This window comes from Pseudophryne corroboree, chromosome 10 (assembly GCF_028390025.1).
Source record: "Pseudophryne corroboree isolate aPseCor3 chromosome 10, aPseCor3.hap2, whole genome shotgun sequence".
Lineage (NCBI taxonomy): Eukaryota > Metazoa > Chordata > Amphibia > Anura > Myobatrachidae > Pseudophryne > Pseudophryne corroboree.
Window position 1 is genome coordinate 44,395,257 of NC_086453.1, and position 21,235 is coordinate 44,416,491.

The 21,235-nt window shown below is 43.9% G+C and overlaps 1 protein-coding gene across 1 annotated transcript in view; it reads right to left on the minus strand.

Moving 5' to 3' along the window:
* Positions 1-510: 510 nt before the first annotated feature.
* LOC134965929 (C3a anaphylatoxin chemotactic receptor-like) overlaps positions 511-21,235 on the minus strand; it is a 204,693-nt gene continuing 183,968 nt past the window's right edge. Inside the window, exon 2 of the mRNA XM_063942331.1 lies at positions 511-4,682. Within this exon, the coding sequence (XP_063798401.1) occupies positions 3,730-4,653 (924 nt within the window). The 5' untranslated portion in view covers positions 4,654-4,682 and the 3' untranslated portion in view covers positions 511-3,729. The remainder of the gene's footprint in view (positions 4,683-21,235) is intronic.

Below are 21,235 nucleotides of genomic sequence, written 5' to 3' on the forward strand. Positions count from 1 at the left end.
AATACTACATGGTATAGTACTGGTGCAATGTAATTGAGCCTTTTTGTCTACTGATGCAGCCTGAGACAGCAGTCTAATGCCATAATTATTTTTGTTTTTGTTTTTGGGGGGTGGGAAGGATTAAATTAATTAAAAAAAAAAGAAAAATGCATCAGTGCAAAATTCAACATAGTCTATTTACTATTTTGAGATATGCAGAAAAAATTACAATATTTGAATTTTTAGGATATATAACTCAGAGATATTGTTGTGTATTAGGGATGATAACTAATGTCATATTTTGGCACTGGAGCGGTCTGAACTTTAATTGTATATTTCAAAATTCCAACTGAGTGAGTAGACAAATATCAGTTTGGTAGAGAAAACTAATATGTTTTATGTAGATCAGTTACTGTATGTTAAAACATTACACACTTTTATCAACTGTAATCTGTAATTGTTTCTCATGTTTGTTAAATAGTCAAACATTTTTTTCCATTTAATTTTATTATCGAACCACAAAACAGCACAAAACAACAGCATATATTTAAAAAAAAATAACTATAAAATCGTACAAGACTTACAAACAATTACACTCCACAACAGAAAATGACAACTTTGTACTGAAAATAAATTGATTCCCTTTTAGGTTCATACATGGTCCATACATGGTTAAATGTCCTTATTGATTTTGTAAAGTGGTCTGTTTAAAAATCACCATTTGATTCTGAAGAGCTGCAGAAGTTTGTCTTTACACGCTGCATCATGTTGAACAATTGCTGCAGAGCAGTGTTGAACAATGACTGGGGAGAAACTGGCTAGAATCAGAGCAGATTAACACACATATATATAAACCCTAGGGTTCATGTGGGCATTATACAAAGGTACAGGAGTTTATACTGCTGGAAACTTGCTGAACTTTGATCAGAGATGTGCGGACAAGGTAGGCTCACCTGCCATACACTTTTAACTTGAGTTTTAACTATAACAATGATTAGAATAATACAAAGAAGATATTTATAATATTTTCTTTGTATTTTTGTTATCATTTTTATACTCAAAACTCTGGAGTATACTATAGTATGACAGGAGAAGCTCTGTCTCATCTGCCTCACCCCACTGCACGTTATTGCTGCAGAGGCACTTCCTGTGTAACAAACACTTCCTGTATAACTAACACATCCTGTATGACATAGTGGATGACAATGAAGCAATTTCCACCATCCACATATGGCATACATGTAGTTTTTTTTATTAACAACTAACAAATATGGGATAATTGTTATAAAAATATGATTTATACATATTACAGTACATTAAGATTTAGGTAGTGCCAGGATTTATGTATGCTTGCTTACTCTATGTAAATCTTCACCTATGAATTAATTTCAGGTATAAAAATTGGTGTACATGTATACCTTATCATCATCAATAAGCCTAGAACATCATCAGACAAACAATAGCAGAATAAGGATGATTTCCCTGGGTTCTGCACAGCTTCCAAGTAAACTAGTTTTGCAATGTCACATTTCATTTTACGTCATCAAGCGAACAGAAACGGTAAACAGTATTGTACTCCATCAGAGGAATGAACTGGAGGATCGGCAGAACCGCCAACGCAGCCATCTTACACTCAACCCTGTCTGCTGATGGATGCTGGGAAAAAGTATTAGGTCCTGGACCAGAGTTAGAAGTAAGGTGGGTGTATATTGAGCAGAGAATGTGTATATTTGCTGGTATACCAAGTTGTACTTATCTTGAGATGTTGCAAGTGATATGCTTCCAAAGAGGGGTATTTTTGGTTACATCCAGGCCTATGTAGCCAGCAGTTGTGTCAACATGATCTCATTGAACTTTGCCTATGTGAAGTAGCCACATTCCAACCCAGTTTCACTTCTTCCATTCTTTGAGTAGATATTATTTTAATGTCTACAACTCTGAATCACCAGTATTTGTGTGTGCCCATCCTTGGAGAATTCGCTGTGCAACTTCATGTGAGATAGGCATCGGTGTATATTCAATTCTGTATCAGCCCCTTGATCACCAGTATAAGTGATCAAAAACAATAAAAGGTGGGAGTTGGTGATATGCATCTTATGAACAATGAATCTTACGTACTGCCTTCTGCAAAAATTCCAGCATTCTCTTATTAACAAACCAAAACAATGGGTTTTTGGCCAGTGGAATCAATCTACGAATGGTTATCAAAGTAGGTCAGCATACCTACAAGATTGTTTTTACACTAAATTTCTATTACAGTTGAATGTAGTTGACTTTTTTTTTTTTTTTGCTGTGGGTTACCTGTATTACTAAATTCTTTTTGAAGTCAACTGTGCTTGAATATGAGATATGTGTAGGTGGCAGAGATTTTTTATTGATGTTGATTCTGTGGTGTAGCTGACTCATTATAAAGCAGAAACCCTTGAGATTGGGGATGAGGGAAGGAGAACCACACTTTCACCAATAGTGCTTTGCCGTAAACTAATTTCGAAACCACCTTAGCAGTTTTTTGAATAAGTATACTGTCCGACCAGCACCTAGGCTAACGGTGTTTGCAGTCTTATTTTTCTCTTTGAGTACAACCACATTACAAAAACATTGCAGAACTGTAATAGGGTAAATAATTTAGCATTAACGTACTACTTTTCTGCCGATGTCATGGAATTATCAACAATATCTGCTTAAACAAATGTATGTCCATTGTGCTGTGCAATTGTCTACACATGATTAATCATTGCAGATCTTTGTTTCGGGTGTGGATCATCAAATTGACAGTATCTAGGTCGACAATGTTTAGGTCGACCACTATAGGTCGACAGTCACTAGGTCGACATGGATGGAAGGTCAACAGGGTTTCTAGGTTGACAAGTGGTAAGTCAACAGGTCAAAAGGTCGACATAGGTTTTTCAATTTTTTTTTCTTTTTTTGAACTTTTTCATACTTAACTAGACAGTGTCGACCTTCAGACCGGATCCCCTTTGTTTCACAACTAATACTTCATGGTAGCAGGCTGTTAAGTCATTATGCATTATTTTTTTAGAGAAATTATTGAATTAAAAAAAAAATGAATGACACAATAGACTTGATGGTACTGAATGTGGAATCTTTTTGTTAGTAATTTACTGACATTTTACTCTGAGGCTTTAAAACCCACTACTTTAGCTTGTTAATAGGTAGATTATTGCACAATATAATGAATTAGCCCATTGTAATTACTTTTTCTTCAGCATAGCAGAAATAATTGATTGCACTGAATGTCTTGGCATACTTTGTTTGTCTCTTAATAAGTCAATGAATAATCTAACACATTTTTGTTTAATGAAATAAGAAAAATGCAGCAGGAATGAGTTGATGAATGATCTCCGAACATCTCTAATGAAATTGATGGAACTGTTTAATATGTTTTCATTTAATTCATAGTGTAACACTGTTTTAATTTTGCCCATTGAGTCGCTCCACTTTTAAAGAGCCTGTTGGTCATGGATGTTAATACGTACGGTGTCCATGCTTATTTATAGTCCCCTCTTCATTGATCGACTTTCCATTAGCTAGACCTTATATTGAATTTCCCTGATGGTTTTTATTTTTTTTGTGGTTTTCTGTTTTCACATCATGGAGCATGTTGAGTTTTAGTGTTTGGCATCTGGAATGAGAACACACTCTATACATCTCAACAAATATTACTTCCAGTTCAAACATAGCTTTAACTCCTAATGTTCTGAGTCAGCCCAGTAATAGTTTAAAGTCTCTTTAGTGTGGGACTTCCTCAAAGACAGTTTTAAAAACTTGTGTCAGTGACCTCTTCACTGCATCCTTGAATTCTCGACCAATGAAAACATAGAGTATGGGGTTGATGCAGCTATTGAACATAGCTAAGCACTTGGAGAGTGGTACGGCCACCAGGCTGACCAAAAGTGGCAATCCACCAAGAAACACACGAGTAAGTGCCAAGGCATGATAGGGAAGCCAACATAAAAAGAAGGAGAAGACCACTCCAGTGACAACCAGAAATGGTTTGCTGGACCTGTTCAGTTTTTTCTTATGGAGTGTGACTAGAAGTATAGCATAGGAAATTAGAATAACACTCAGCGGCACTAAGAACTGGTAGAGGAAAATGCAAACTGTAAATATGGCGGCTTCTCTTCTTTCCCAGTCCTCAAATACATCTAGGTTCTTACAGGAACTTCGGTTGCTCTCTGTGGACATCTCCGAAAGGGTGTAGGAACCTGGTACCAGAGCAATGGAGACAATCCAAATCACTAGACATGTTGCTGACACCAATCTGGGGTTGCGATAGTTTTGGCACCAGACAGGGAAGAGGACGAAAACGCAACGATCAATGCTGATTGCGCTCAGTAGGAGAATGCTAGCATAGATGCTGAGACCAAAGATGCAGTTGACAAGCTTGCACAAAATAGGCCCAAAGGGCCAGTGGAGGTCCAGTAATAAGTACAAGACAGTGACCAGAACTAGGAAAGTGGAGATGAAATCTGCCAATGCCAGATTGAAAAACCAAACAGTGTTGATAGTTCTTTGAAGTTTGTAGCCTGTTATCCAGATGACGGTGCCATTTCCCATCATGCCAAGGAGGAAGATTAGACTGAAGGTCACAGTGGCCACCACTTGCACTGCACGGCGCAGTTCGGCGGTGTCTGAGTCTAAAGTGGAGTTCATCACGTGAATAAGGTTACCTGGTTTTGTTCCTAAGAGAAAGGAAAGAATATTGAGTTACAAAACGACAACACATACATATTAAATTATAGAAACAGATGTTCTTTATTTAAATTTAGTTTTTAAAATCAAGCTTTCACTGGCATGACTGAGAAACATATGTGTCTATTATTGTGCGTAACCTTTCATCCTGCCTTTTCTGACAGTAGTGTCCAGTTTCATTGTAAAGAAGAGGTGGAGGAAGAACACCCTAAAGAGGACAAGTAGAGGCATTGCCCATAGCAAAAAAATTGGTTCTAGCTATCATTCATCTACTGTTAGTACATTCTATAAATGGATAGCTAGATGCTGATTGGTTGCTATAGGCAACTTGCCCGCCTGTCCTCTACAGAAAGTTTGATATATCTCCCCAAGATGTTATGTGCTGTTGCGCTAGCCACAATGGCTCACACTGCTGACTCCATCCCAGCCATTGCTAGGCAACCGGGACGCTACAAGTAGGCGCACTGGCTTCTGGTCCCGGCTGTTACTAAAAGCAGCCGGAGCGACTGTCTGTGACGCTGCTGTGACTCACAGCCATGATGGATGCAGCGTGATTATGGTCACATGTTGCTTTAGATTAGGGGCGGTAAAGTGCCAGCTAATCAGCTTCTAATGTTTATTTTTCAAACACAGCATGTAACATGACAGTTAGGATCTAATTGGCTGGTACTCATCTCTCTCCACTTTATCTCACTCTCCAAGGCTTATTACACCTCCCCCTATATGAGATACTAACATAGCTTCTGGCTAGCTGCCAATAGCTACAATAGGCTGAGGTCCATGAAAAGATCTTTACAAGATGGTGCTGTGAGTAAACGTGGTTCCATACGGTGCTCCCCTTGCTAACAGTGATGGACATAAAGACATAAGAGGACCAAGCATAATGATTGCTGACTGGAGATAAAAGGGCATAACAACTACAGAAGCCAAAGATCAGTGTCATCATTGTCATTTTACATTAGAATGTGATGGAATTTGTCCCAAACTTTACCCACAGTGGAAAAGTGTACGTGTGTAAAACCAATTCCTTGGCCATTATTGTCACAGCCCAGCGTCTCTGGTACTCTGGGAGCAATGTGACTAAGATGCAATATCTAAAGAAAAATTTGGTGTGCTACTCCACTGGGAGCGTCCCAGCTGTTCCGGACGCCTTGCTGCATGAAGCATATGGACAACCAGTAAGTGAGGAGACATCTGTATATAGATGGAAGCTGATACAGAAAGCTCATACATTCATTTACAGTATGTTATAACATTTACATATTACATGCCCAGGTAAGTTGTAATATACTACCCAATGCTGCAACCTTTTGGTCATATGTCAGAAATGTCATCTCATATCCAGACTTGAAAAAGGTTTTTTTTGTTGCCTTAACAAAATCCTGATTTTGTGATCTTATTTAGCACAACTCCGCCACTATCATAATTTGCCCATTACCAATATACAGGGAATGCAATCTCCATCTGGTATTGAAATCAATCTGGACTAATACTTTTCTCTAACGTCCTAAGTGGATGCTGGGGACTCCGTAAGGACCATGGGGATTAGCGGCTCCGCAGGAGACTGGGCACAACTACAAAGAAAGCTTTTAGACTACTGGTGTGCACTGGCTCCTCCCACTAAGACCCTCCTCCAGACCTCAGTTAGATTCTTGTGCCCGGCCGAGCTGGATGCACACTAGGGGCTCTCCTGAGCACCTAGAAAGAAAGTATATTTAGGTTTTTTATTTTCAGTGAGATCTGCTGGCAACAGACTCACTGCAGCGAGGGACTAAGGGGAGAAGAAGCGAACCTACCTAACAGGTGGTAGTTTGGGCTTCTTAGGCTACTGGACACCATTAGCTCCAGAGGGATCGACTGCAGGACCCGACCTTGGTGTTCGTTCCCGGTGCCGCGCCGCCGTCCCCCTTACAGAGCCAGAAGCACGAAGAAGGTCCGGAAAATCGGCGGCAGAAGACTTCAGTCTTCACCAAGGTAGCGCACAGCACTGCAGCTGTGCGCCATTGCTCCTCATGTACACCTCATACTTCGGTCACTGATGGGTGCAGGGCGCTGGGGGGGGGCGCCCTGAGGGCAATAGATAACACCTTGGCTGGCAAAATATACATCATATATAGTCCCAGAGGCTATATAGATGTAAAATTACCCCTGCCAGTATCACAGAAAAAGCGGGAGAAAGTCCGCCGAAAAGGGGGCGGGGCTTCTCCCTCAGCACACTGGCACCATTTTTCCCTCACAGTTCCGCTGGAAGGAAGCTCCCTGGCTCTCCCCTGCAGTCTGAGAAAACTACAGAAGGGTAAAAAAAGAGAGGGGGGGCACTAAATTTAGGCGCAGTATAGATATATATATATATATGTAATATATATAAAAAAGCAGCTATAGGGAAAACACTCATTGATAGTGGGATCCCAGTGTTATATAGCGCTCTGGTGTGTGCTGGCATACTCTCTCTCTGTCTCCCCAAAGGGCTTTGTGGGGTCCTGTCCTCTGTCAGAGCATTTCCTGTGTGTTTGCGGTGTGTCGGTACGGCTGTGTCGACATGTTTGATGAGGAGGCTTATGTGGAGGCGGACAGATGCCTGTAAATGTTATGTCACCCCCTGCGGGGTCGACACCTGAGTGGATGGTGCTGTGGAAGGAATTACGTGATAGTGTCGACTCCTTACATAAAGGGTTTGACGACATACCTAATGTGGTACAGCCGGCTTCTCAGCCTGTGCCTGCCCAGGCGTCTCAAAAACCATCAGGGGCTCTAAAACGCCCGCTACCTCAGATGGTTGACACAGATGTCGACACGGATACTGACTCCAGTGTCGACGACGAAGAGACTAATGTAACTTCCAGTAGGGCCACACGTTACATGATTGAGGCAATGAAAAATGTGTTGCACATTTCTGATGTTACCCCCGGTACCACAAAAAAGGGTATAATGTTTGGAGAGAAAAAACTACCAGTAGCTTTTCCTCCATCTGAAGAGTTAAATGAAGTGTGTGAAGAAGCGTGGGCTTCCCCTGATAAAAAGCTGGTAATTTCTAAGAGGTTACTAATGGCGTACCCTTTCCCGCCAGAGGATAGGTCACGCTGGGAAACATCCCCTAGGGTGGATAAAGCGCTCACACGCTTGTCGAAGAAGGTGGCACTACCGTCTCTGGATACGGCCGCCCTGAAGGAATCTGCTGATAGAAAGCAGGAGGCTATCCTGAAATCTATATATACACACACACAGGTGTGATACTGAGACCGGCTATAGCTTCAGCCTGGATGTGCAGCGCTGCTGCTGCGTGGTCAGATTCCCTGTCAGAAAATATAGATACCCTAGACAGGGACACTATTTTGCTGAACGTAGAGCATATAAAAGACGCACTTTTATACATGAGGGATGCACAGAGGGATATTTGCCGGCTGGCATCCAAAATTAGTGCAATGTCCATTTCTGCAAGGAGAGGGTTATGGACTCGGCAGTGGACAGGTGATGCAGATTCCAAACGACACATGGAAGTTCTGCCTTATAAGGGTGAGGAATTGTTCGGGGATGGTCTCTCGGACCTCGTTTCCACAGCAACAGCTGGGAAGTTTACATTTTTGCCCCATGTTTCCTCACAACCAAAGAAAGCACCGTATTATCAGGTACAGTCCTTTCGGCCCAATAGGGGCAAGCGGGTTAAAGGCGCGTCCTTTCTGCCCAGAGGCAGAGGTAGAGGGAAAAAGCTGCAGCATACAGCCAGTTCCCAGGAGCAAAAGTCCTCCCCCGCTTCCCCCCAGCATGACGCTGGGGCTCCACAGGCAGAGCCAGGTACGGTGGGGGCCCGTCTCAAGCATTTCAGCAAGCAGTGGGCTCGCTCACGGGTGGATCCCTGGATCCTTCAAATAGTATCTCAGGGGTACAAACTGGAATTCGAGACGTCTCCCCCCCGCCGTTTCCTCAAATCTGCCTTGCCAACCACTCCCTCAGGCAGGGAGGCAGTGTTACAGGCAATTCAAAAGCTGTATTCACAACAAGTGATAGTAAAGGTGCCCCTACTTCAACAAGGAAAGGGTTACTATTCCACAATGTTTGTGATCCGAAACCGGACGGTTCGGTGAGACCCATTTTAAATTTGAAATCCTTGAACACATATATCAAAAAATTCAAGTTCAAGATGGAATCGCTCAGGGCGGTTATTGCGAGCCTGGACGAGGGAGATTACATGGTATCGCTGGACATCAAGGATGCTTACCTACATGTCCCCATTTACCGTCCTCACCAGGAGTACCTCAGGTTTGTGGTACAAGATTGTCATTACCAATTCCAGACGTTGCCGTTCGGTCTCTCCACGGCTCCGAGGGTCTTTACCAAGGTAATGGCGGAAATGATGATACTCCTTCGAAGGAAGGGAGTCTTAATTATCCCGTACTTGGACGATCTCCTGATAAAGGCGAGGTCCAGAGAGCAGTTGTTGGTAGGGGTAGCACTATCTCGGGAAGTGCTACAACAGCACGGCTGGATTCTAAACATTCCAAAGTCACAGCTGGTCCCTACGACACGCCTGCTGTTCCTAGGGATGGTTCTGGACAAAGAACAGAGAAAAGTGTTTCTCCCGGAGGAGAAGGCCAAGGAGCTGTCATCTCTAGTCAGAGGCCTCCTAAAACCAAAACAGGTGTCGGTGCATCACTGCACGCGGATCCTGGGAAAAATGGTAGCTTCCTACGAAGCGATTTTATTCGGCAGGTTTCATGCAAGAACCTTTCAGTGGGACCTGTTGGACAAGTGGTCCGGATCGCATCTTCAGATGCATCGTCTGATAACCCTGTCTCCAAGGACAAGGGTGTCTCTGCTGTGGTGGCTGTAGAGTGCTCATCTTCAAGAGGGCCGCAGATTCGGCATACAGGACTGGGTCCTGGTGACCACGGATGCAATCCTTCGAGGCTGGGGAGCAGTCACACAGGGAAGAAACTTCCAAGGACTATGGTCAAGTCAGGAGACTTCTCTGCACATAAATATTCTGGAACTAAGGGCCATTTGCAATGCCCTAAGTCAGGCAAAACCCCTGCTTCAAAACCAGCCGGTGCTGATCCAGTCAGACAACATCAGGGCAGTCGCCCATGTAAATCGACAGGGCGGCACGAGAAGCAGGACGGCGATGGCAGAAGCCACAAGGATTCTCCGATGGGCGGAAAATCACGTGTTAGCACTGTCAGCAGTGTTCATTCCGGGAGTGGACAACTGGGAAGCAGACTTCCTCAGCAGGCACGACCTCCAACCGGGAGAGTGGGGACTTCATCCAGAAGACTTTCAAATGATTGTAAACCAGTGGGAAAAACCAAAGGTGGACATGATGGCGTCCCGCCTAAACAAAAAGCTAGAAAAATATTGCGCCAGGTCAAGAGACCCGCTGGCGATAGCTGTGGACGCTCTGGTAACACTGTGGGTGTACCGATCGGTTTATGTGTTCCCTCCTCTTCCTCTTATACCAAAGGTACTGAGGATAATAAGGAGAAGAGGAGTAAGAACTATACTCATTGTTCCGGATTGGCCAAGAAGAGCGTGGTATCCGGAACTTCAAGAATTGATGTCAGAGGACCCATGGCCTCTACCGCTCAGACAGGACCTGCTGCAGCAGGGGCCCTGTCTGTTCCAAGACTTACCGCGGCTGCGTTTGACGGCATGGCGGTTGAACACCGGATCCTGAAGGAAAAGGGCATTCCGGAGGAAGTCATTCCTACGCTGATGAAAGCTAGGAAAGAAGTAACTGCGAACCATTATCACCGCATATGGCGAAAATATGTTGCGTGGTGTGAGGCCAGGAAGGCCCCAACGGAAGAATTTCAGCTGGGCCGGTTCCTGCACTTCCTACAGTCAGGGGTGACTATGGGCCTTAAATTGGGTTCCATTAAGGTCCAGATTTCGGCTCTATCGATTTTCTTCCAGAGAGAATTGGCTTCACTACCTGAAGTTCAGACTTTTGTTAAGGGAGTACTGCATATTCAGCCCCCTTTTGTGCCTCCAGTGGCACCTTGGGATCTCAACGTGGTGTTGGATTTCCTAAAGTCACATTGGTTTGAGCCACTGAAAACCGTGAATTTAAAATATCTCACGTGGAAAGTGGTCATGTTGTTGGCCTTGGCTTCGGCCAGGCGGGTTTCAGAATTGGCGGCTTTGTCATGTAAAAGCCCTTATCTGATTTTCCATACGGATAGGGCAGAATTGAGGACTCGTCCCCAGTTTCTCCCCAAAGTGGTATCAGCTTTTCATCTGAACCAACCTATCGTGGTGCCTGCGGCTACGAATGACTTGGAGGCTTCCAAGTTGTTGGATGTAGTCAGGGCCCTAAAAATTTATGTTTCCAGGACAGCTGGAGTCAGGAAGACTGACTCGCTTTTTATCCTGTATGCGCCCAACAAGTTGGGTGCACCTGCTTCTAAGCAGACTATTGCTCGCTGGATCTGTAGTACGATTCAGCTTGCACATTCTGCGGCTGGACTGCCGCATCCTAAATCGGTAAAAGCCCATTCCACAAGGAAAGTGGTCTCTTCTTGGGCGGCTGCCCGAGGGGTCTCGGCTCTTCAACTTTGCCGAGCTGCTACTTGGTCAGGGGCAAACACGTTTGCTAAATTCTACAAATTTGATACCCTGGCTGAGGAGGACCTTGAGTTCTCTCATTCGGTGCTGCAGAGTCATCCGCACTCTCCCGCCCGTTTGGGAGCTTTGGTATAATCCCCATGGTCCTTACGGAGTCCCCAGCATCCACTTAGGACGTTAGAGAAAATAAGAATTTACTCACCGATAATTCTATTTCTCATAGTCCGTAGTGGATGCTGGGCGCCCATCCCAAGTGCGGATTGTCTGCAATACTTGTATATAGTTATTGCTTAACTAAAGGGTTATTGTTGAGCTATCTCTTGAGAGGCTCAGTTGTTATCATGCTGTTAACTGGGTATTGTATCACGAGTTATACGGTGTGATTGGTGTGGCTGGTATGAGTCTTACCCGGGATTCAAAATCCTTCCTAATTGTGTCAGCTCGTCCGGGCACAGTATCCTAACTGAGGTCTGGAGGAGGGTCTTAGTGGGAGGAGCCAGTGAACACCAGTAGTCTAAAAGCTTTCTTTGTAGTTGTGCCCAGTCTCCTGCGGAGCCGCTAATCCCCATGGTCCTTACGGAGTCCCCAGCATCCACTACGGACTATGAGAAATAGAATTACCGGTGAGTAAATTCTTATTTATTCCTCAGTCCTTTTATGCTTTTACAATTATGTTTGTATTTGGACAATATACATATAGTTAAAATAAAATGTAGTTAAAATATAATAATAATAATAATAATAATAATAATAATAATTATTATTATTATGTTATTTACATAGCACTATTCTCCCAACAGGACTCAAAGGCGTAAATTTACTAAGATGGGAGTTCTATTTAAGATGGGATTTTGCCCATAGCAACCAATCAGATTCTACTTCTCATTTATCTAGCACCTTCTAGAATATAATACCTGGAATGTGATTGGTTGCTATGGGCAACATCCCATCTTAAATAGAACTCCTATCTTAGTAAATGGACCCCAAATTGCTTTACAATTGCCTTTACAACTAGGGATGGCCATCGGTGTGTGCACTATCGATGGTCTCCATCAATGTTGAAGCACTGAGTGACCATCGATGATCACCAACTATTCCATGGGAGACCATCGATGGTCATCCCTGTGCTCTCAGTGAATTGCCCATGGGCCAATCATAGCCTGGGGGTGGGCTTCACAAGTGTCAGGGGTGGAGCTATGCTCCATGTTCCTGCACCTTGCAAAAAAAAGCGTTCGACCTCCACCATAAACCATCAATGATTGTGAATCATCGATGGTCGATGGCTATCCCTATTTACAACACAAAATATAAAAAAGGCTTAACAAGGGACATTAGTGAAATGCGTTAGTAAATAGATAAGTCTTCAGGCTATTTTTGAAGGATTCTTTAACGGTCGGGGAAGAGAGTTCCATAGAGTCGGAGGCACAAAGCTGAAAGCGCAACCATCCGGTTGAAGTCAGGGAGATTCTAGGTACTGCTAATAGTTCTTCATCAACAGATCGTAGTAATGGAGTGGGACAGTTAGGAATTAAAAGCTGCTTTAGATACTGTGGACCCTGGTCATGTAGGGCTTTGAAAGTCTGTTAGCCAATCTTGAGAGCGATTTACCATGTTACAGGCAGCCAGAGCAGGGAGTAAAGAATGGGTGTTATGTGGCTGGAATGTTACGATACATATAGTTCTCTAGCATCACCAAGTTACTTGTGATTATCAAACGTTCAACATAGTTTATCCACTTGTGGAAATATTATGTAAATAAATATGTGTGCCCCAACCCAAAATTACCAATCCTTAAAAATTCCAGGCCTTTTTCCAGACTCATAGGCAATGGGGTTCAGGGTAATAAATTTTTTTTTTCAGTCGATCTTTATTTGGGATAAACGAGTAATAATTACATTTTTTATCCCTCACAGTTCAATGACATAAAAAATATTACACATACTCACCACTGAAAGAACATTGAAAGCGTAACCTCTATCTGCCATTCTCAATTTTTTTTTTACCTGCTTTTCGTGATGGCATTGGCTGGCACATGCGAAAACACTTGTGATTGGCTTGTGGTTAACCACAGTACAGGCTACTCCTGACCATTATTCATTCACTGGTTGGCATCAGAAGTATTAGGCCGTGTCATTTATCAAGACTGTAGGGGAAGTTTTTTTTTGTCTTTTCTTATTATTTGGTCTATAACAGATAAATATTTTCAATCACATTGGTTTATGCCATCCCCCCAACCCCCTCCCCGCCCCCCAAAAAATATTTAACTGTATTAAAATAGTTAACTAGTCTTATCAACTAAACTTTATAGATATATATATATATATATATATATATATTTTTTTTTTTTTTTAAATAAAACTTGTGCGTTATGCAGGGTCCTAAACTTCATTATTCCAGACCCAGTATTATTCAGCTTTGGCCCAGAAACATATAGAAGGTTTTATTTGTGGCCCCCGCACCCCTCCCCGCCATCAGGAGCTGTCCACCCACGCGTTGGTATTTATCATAACATGGGGAACCACCACTTGTGGGTTTTGCTGCTGGAGTGGAAACCACAAGCTGGTGGTGTCTTTATTCTAGCACAATTCAACCCTAGCATGCTCAGAGATGGAGGCACACAGACCTTTTTTGTACTTATTTCTTCAAAAACCTCACACCTAAACCAGAAGTTTCATTTATTGTACATTTATTAAAAATCTGTAGTTTGGGTTTTTCAAAACTCATCTCAGGCAGGGCAGTTTAGAAATCGCTCAGAAAATAAAAGGTTAGTAAATCCCAGGCCTTCTCTAATGTCATACACTCTCAGCTTTCCAAAACTTCTCAGTACAGTTAGTGTTTGTGAAAGTCAAAAAAAAATAAAGGAACATAGAAGCACTATTCTAATAGAAGTCTTAGTGGCATATACATGTAGTAGCTGCAGATTTATTTATCTTAAGCTGGGCACACACTTGAATAATATACGAGTGCCGGGATCCCAAATGTAGGACTGCCACGAGGTAAGCCGTGTGGGGGGCAGTGCCGTAACTAGGCATTTTAGCGCTGTGTGTAAGAAATGGCATTGGCGCCCCCCCATGCAAGACAGGGGCAGTGCGCGCCGTAGGCATGCAAAAAATATATAGGGGCGTGGCTTCATGGGGAAGGAGCGTAGGCTCCATTATTCAAATTACGCTGCACAGTAGCGCCACTACACCAGGTAGAGCCCCTTTTACACATTACGGCAGACAATCCCCATTTCTACACATTACGGCAGCATAGTCCCCTCTTTACACAATACAGAAGCAGTCCCTATTTTTACACATTACGGCAGCAGAGTCCCCTTTTTACACATTTTCGCTCCTGCCGTATGTTTTGCCTAGGCGAAAAAACTGCCCTTCTATTGCATAGGGGGAATCCCCATTTGCCCTAAAAAATAGCAAAAATTTACAGTGCCCCCTAATGTTGGAAAAGTTAAAGTGTATTTCCTTTATTATTTAATTTACTCCAAAATGTGAGATTATCCGCAGGGAAGACATGATGTAACACAAATCACAGCCTGGACCCACTCCCTCAGCTGCACTTCCAATGCAGCCTGGAAGTTAGATATAAGGGGCCAAATGTAATAGAGTGAGAGTTTCAAAAAGTGAGAGATTTGGTAAGGTTTTGCAGTCTTTTTTAAAGTGGCAATCATTAAACATTTACCAAATCTCGCGCTTTCTGAAACTCTCACTCCATTACATTTGGCCCATGGTAGGAATGAACAAAACCAGCTACCCTCGGCAGCCCACTTTGTAAAAACGATTTAAGGGGCTTATGTTACCCCCCCCCCCCCCCCCCCGCCCTTGCCATTTAACTAACAAATGTCATGGAAGTGGCGCAAATATTGGAGCTACCCAAACAGAAGTATTTACTAATCTGTGGAGTTGAGTAAAATTATTATAAGTGGAATGTGCTGGGAATGCAAATAAATACTGGTCATGCATATTTTTATTAGACGCTTTCCTGAATAGCTTCTGATAATCAGCAAACTGCCTGATTTATCATATTTGCCTTGGAGCAGGAAAATAAATAACTCTATGAGGCGGCATCTGGACTTTATTTTTTCACAGCATAATTACCTTAATAAACACATTAAAGAGCGCCAGTTACCTACTCACAGCAACACGTAATTAGACAGATCGGGAAGGACGACATATAAATAAACATATGTTTATTATCTGTGTGTTAGCGCCGCACCAGTCTTCCTAAGCGCTCCATTCACATGTCAGAGTGAATCCAGCCATCTTCTGGGCAGGTATAAATATTCATGGGTATTAATGGACGAGTGAACAATTACAGATGATAACTAAGCAATGCAGAACCAATTAAAAGTGTTATCCTCACTTACATATAAATTATATTTTACTAGCAATGTTTATGCCAAAGTAAGTAGCCCATTTTCTCCTTAAGCTGCGCTGCTGTAGCCTATCGCATCATGGGCCCGATTCACACCTGATCGCTGCTGTGCAATTATCGATTGACTGCGCATGCGTATGAACCGCAATGCACATGTACGTCGCCAAACAGCGACAGGCTGGTGTAAAAATTTCGGTCGCACAGCCATTCTCAAAGTGATTGACGGGAAGAGGCCGTTTGTGGGTGGTAACTGGCCGTTTTCTGGGAGTGCCAGGAAAAATGCAGGCGTTCCCAAGCGTTTTCTGTGGGGGGGGGGGGGGGGGGGGGGGTGACGTCAGCTCCAGACGTGTACAGCCTGTTCTTTTCGCACTGTAGGAGTAAGTCTTGGCTTGCGTACAGACTGCACACACTGGAAAAACCATTCGATGGTGAGTGAGTTGCGAACGGATTTGCAGCTGTCCGCTGACTGAGGGACATTTTTAGCACGGCGTACACATGCAACCGCACACTTGCACAGGGCGAATTTATACTCCCTTTGGGCGGCGACTATCTGATCGCAAGACAACAAAATTAGCAGCCCAGCCATCAGGTCTGAATCGGGCCCTATGTTTGTACACATGTAAGTATGTATAAAGATCCTTCTATGCAGGGAAGCCATAAAAAAGTTTGGGCCTCATCACTTTAGGGGGCGTGGACAAGCATGTGGAGGCGGGGCCATGTCCAATTGTGCATAGCAGGACACTCTCCGTGCCTGGAGGAGGCGTGGCTCCGCCTCTTTGGCAGCCATGTGCCCCGCATCCCCCCCTCAGTGCAACTGATTTTATGTGTACTATTAGGACATTACAAGTCACAGAGAAGTTTACAAGTCCAGGCCAAACTCTTTTATATATGTCACAAAATTATAACATGACTCAAAAATATTGCTAATACTACAGTAGTTTATTTTAAGAGGTGCACTATTGCTTTTATTCGATTATATCGTTCAAATGTCTACTGAAGTGATGTCCTCAAGTCAGGGCCGGTTCTACCCCTTGTGGCGCCCAGTGCGAGAGTTACCACTGCCCCCCCCCCCCCCGTGGCAAAACAGTTAGTGTGCGGGGGCGTGGCTTCATAGGGGAGGGGCGTGGCCAGTTATGCTCACAGTAGCTGTGCCCCCCAGTTGATTTGCCCCTGTAGATATGCCCCCAGTAGTTGTGCCCCCTCTTTATTTGCTCCCAGTATTTGTGCCTCCTTTTTATTTGCCCCCAGTAGTTGTGCCCCCTCTTTATTTGCGCCTCCTCTTTATTTTGCCCCCAGTAGTTGTGCCCCCAGTATTTGTGCCTCCTCTTTATTTGCCCCCAGTTGTTGTGCCCCTCTTTATTTGCCACCTGTAGTTGTGCCCCCTCTTTATGTGCCCCCAGTATTTGTGCCTCCTCTTTATTTGCCCGCAGTTGTTGTGCCCCCTCTTTATTTGCCCCCTGTCGCTGTGCCCCCCCGCTTACAAACACACACACACACACAAAATAATAAAAACAATACTTACCACTGCCCCGCTCCTGCTTCTTCTGCTGCTGCTGCTGCTCCGTCAGTCTGGCCGCCCGCTCCTCTCTATGGGAGAGACGTCAATGACGTCTCTCCCATAGCGCCGCACAGACACTAGAGGTCAATAACGACCTCTAGTGTTTGTGCCTGGAGCCGGCTGCAGCGGATGCCCACACAGCCTACGGCGTCTGCTGCAGCCGTGGAGCGGGGAGCGGAGTGCGGGCAGGCGGCGGTGCCTGCGGCCGCGCCCCCAGGCCGCAGCGCCCCGGGCAAAGGCACTGCTTGCCCGCACCAAGGACCGCTCCTGCCTCAAGTCAAAGGTTACAAGCAATGACATTAGAAATCACAATGCATAACAATAGTATTTAGAGTTATTTAGGCATATGTATTATATAATATAATGTTTAAGTAATGAAGGTGCAGCTCAGTGCTCAAAGGCACTGCATATACAAATAACATTATGGAGCAGATCCACTGGCGTATTGGATGTGAATTGCGTGACTGGCGGTCAGGAGACCTCCGGTCAGCATACCGACCCTGGCAGCGGAATGCCGGCAGTGGGGGGCATGAGCACAACAAGCTGGACACATAACTACATCCTGGCGTACTTATAATGGGTGCAGTGTGTGCACCCATTTTTTCAATACTTACCTTCCGTAGTCCTGAGTCAGCAGCTGCAGCACTGCAGAAACCACCAGGAAAATGGGGCGGTGGCCATTCTCCCTGTGTTTCACGCATGCGTAGTAAGAGAATCACTGGGAAAATATCTGCAGCACCATTTTCCCAGAGACCTGCGCATGCGTAGTAGACACTGGCACAGCGCTAGGGTTCCCTAGTGACCCTAGTGCCCAGAGTCTACGTCACTGCTGGCTAGAGCGGGCATTCTCCTCTCTATCAAACCCTTCTGAAGATGAAAAATGGAGCTGTTTCCCTTAGCAATCAATCAGGTTCTGCCTATCATTTTATAGAATGGACTGGATAAATGCTAGCTAGAAGCAGATTTATTTGGGCAATTCTTCTACTTGTTGTCTTTAGAAGGATTGATTAATCTGCCCCCTAGGAAACATGTTGCATAACACCACTGTGCGGTGGAGTCCCTTCGCTTCCTGCAAAATGAGACTGTGAAACGGAGTGCACAGGGAAAGGGTATAGAACAAGCAGGGACGGTTCTAGACCTTGTGGCGCCAGGGTGAAAGTTTCCTGTGGCGCCCCCCCCCTGGTAAAATAGAGCTGCTGCGAGCCCAAAAATAGGGGCATGGACACAGTTATCCCCCTGTACTTGTGCCCCCCCTGTAGCTGTGCCCCCAGTAGTTGTGCCCCCAGTAGCTGTGCCCCTAGAAGCTGTGCCCCTAGTAGCTGTGCCCCTGTAGCTGTGCCCCCAGTAGTTGTGCCCCCAGTAGCTGTGCCCCTAGAAGCTGTGCCCCCAGTATCTGTGTCCCCTGTAGTTGTGACCCCTGTAGCTGTGCCCCTAGTAGCTGTGCCCCCAGTATCTGTGACCCCTGTAGCTGTGCCCCCAGTATCTGTGACCCTTGTAGTTGTGACCCTAGTAGCTGTGCCCCCAGTATCTGTGACCCCTGTAGCTGTGCCCCCAGTATCTGTGACCCCTGTAGTTGTGACCCTAGTAGCTGTGCCCCCAGTATCTGTGACCCCTGTAGTTGTGACCCTAGTAGCTGTGCCCCCAGTATCTGTGACCCCTGTAGTTGTGCCCCTAGTAGCTGTGCCCCCAGTAGCTGCGCCCCTAGTAGTTGTGCCCCCAGTATCTGTGTCCCCTGTAGTTGTGACCCCTGTAGCTGTGCCCCCAGTATCTGTGACCCCTGTAGTTGTGACCCTAGTAGCTGTGCCCCCAGTAGCTGCACCCCTAGTAGTTGTGCCCCCAGTATCTGTGTCCCCTGTAGTTGTGACCCCAGTAGCTGTGCCCCCTGTAGCTGTGCCCCCAATAGTTGTGCCCCCTTGTAGTTGTGCCCCCCTGTAGCTGTGCCCCCAGTAGATTTGCCCCTTGTAGCTGTGCCCCAGTAGCGCCGCTTACAAACACACACAATAAAAAAAAAAAAACAACTACACAATACATAGCAGCCCCGCTCCTGCTTCCCGACCGCTGCTGCGCTGCTCTCCGTCTCCGGCCGCCGACTCCTGTCTATGGGGGAGACATCATGACGACTCTCCAATAGCAGCACCACACTGAATTATGACCTCTAGTGTCTGTCAGTGGGAGTGGGCGGGAGAGGGGAGCGGGTATCAGTAGCGGCTCTTGCCATGGCGGCAGCGCCCTGGGGACAGTGGCACCCCGGGCAAAAAGCCTGCCTGCCCGTGGCAAGAACCACTACTGAAAACAAGCACAGCTATGTGTAAAATATCTTCTACACAATGTACAGTACAATACTATAGGTGAGTAGTACAGTATAATACTATAGGTGAGTAGTACAGTTTAATACTGTAGGTAAGTATTACAGTATAATACTATAGGTGAGTAGTACAGTATAATACTATAGGTAAGTATTACAGTATAATACTATAGGTGAGTAGTACAGTATAATACTATAGGTGAGTAGTACAGTATAATACTATAGGTAAGTATTACAGTATAATACTATAGGTGAGTAGTACAGTATAATACTATAGGTAAGTATTACAGTATAATACTATAGGTGAGTAGTACAGTATAATACTATAGGTAAGTATTACAGTATAATATTATAGGTGAGTAGTACAGTATAATACTATAGGTGAGTAGTACAGTATAATACTATAGGTAAGTATTACAGTATAATACTATAGGTGAGTAGTACAGTATAATACTATAGGTGAGTAGTACAGTATAATACTATAGGTAAGTATTACAGTATAATACTATAGGTGAGTAGTACAGTATAATACTATAGGTGAGTACAGTATAATACTATAGGTAAGTATTACAGTATAATACTATAGGTGAGTAGTACAGTATGATACTATAGGTGAGTAGTACAGTATAATACTATAGGTAAGTATTACAGTATAATACTATAGGTGAGTAGTACAGTATAATACTATAGGTAAGTATTACAGTATAATACTATAGGTGAGTAGTACAGTATAATACTATAGGTAAGTATTACAGTATAATACTATAGGTGAATAGTACAGTATAATACTATAGGTGAGTAGTACAGTATAATACTATAGGTGAGTATTACAGTATAATACTATAGGTGAATAGTACAGTATAATACTATAGGTGAGTAGTACAGTATAATACTATAGGTAAGTATTACAGTATAATACTATAGGTGAGTAGTACAGTATAATACTATAGGTAAGTATTACAGTATAATACTATAGGTGAGTAGTACAGTATAATACTATAGGTAAGTATTACAGTATAATACTATAGGTGAGTAGTACAGTATAATACTATAGGTGAGTAGTACAGTATAATACTATAGGTGAGTAGTAGCAAGTCAGAAACTTAGGATGGTTAACAAAAAAAGGACTGGGTACTATAAGAAGGCAGGGCTAGGTATATATATATATATTGTTGTGACAGTCGCTTGGAGTGCCGCACCAGCCTGCTGTATGTATTCATCCCATGTGAGGGCACCCAGCGCTTTTGACTTTAATGGGAGAGCCGGACCTGCCTGTTGTATATATATATATATATAATGGGAATAGTTGGCACTCGAAAAAACGTAAATACAGACCGGGGTGCCCTCCTAGGATGAATGCACGATGTAGGTGCACTGACTCCACTGACCCCCTCACCACAGAAACAGGCGGCACTCCACGGATTTGATGTGAGATAAAAATGTATGGAACAAACTGCATGACGAGTCCAATATATATATATATGGTAACCTGATGAAAATCTTTGAATAAGATTGAAATGTTGTTAAGAAGACGTGGTTGTCGTATTTGATTTCTTCTCCTGAGCCCTGAGTGCCGTGCCGTCGCCTGCCTGTATATATATATATATATATATATATATATTAGAGATGAGCGGGTTCGGATTTACTCGGTTCTTTACGTCAGAATTATTGCTATTTCTTATTTTCTGGATTTTTATTATTGGTTAACCAAAACACGTGACGTCCGATAGCCAATAAGGAGATTCGGGTAA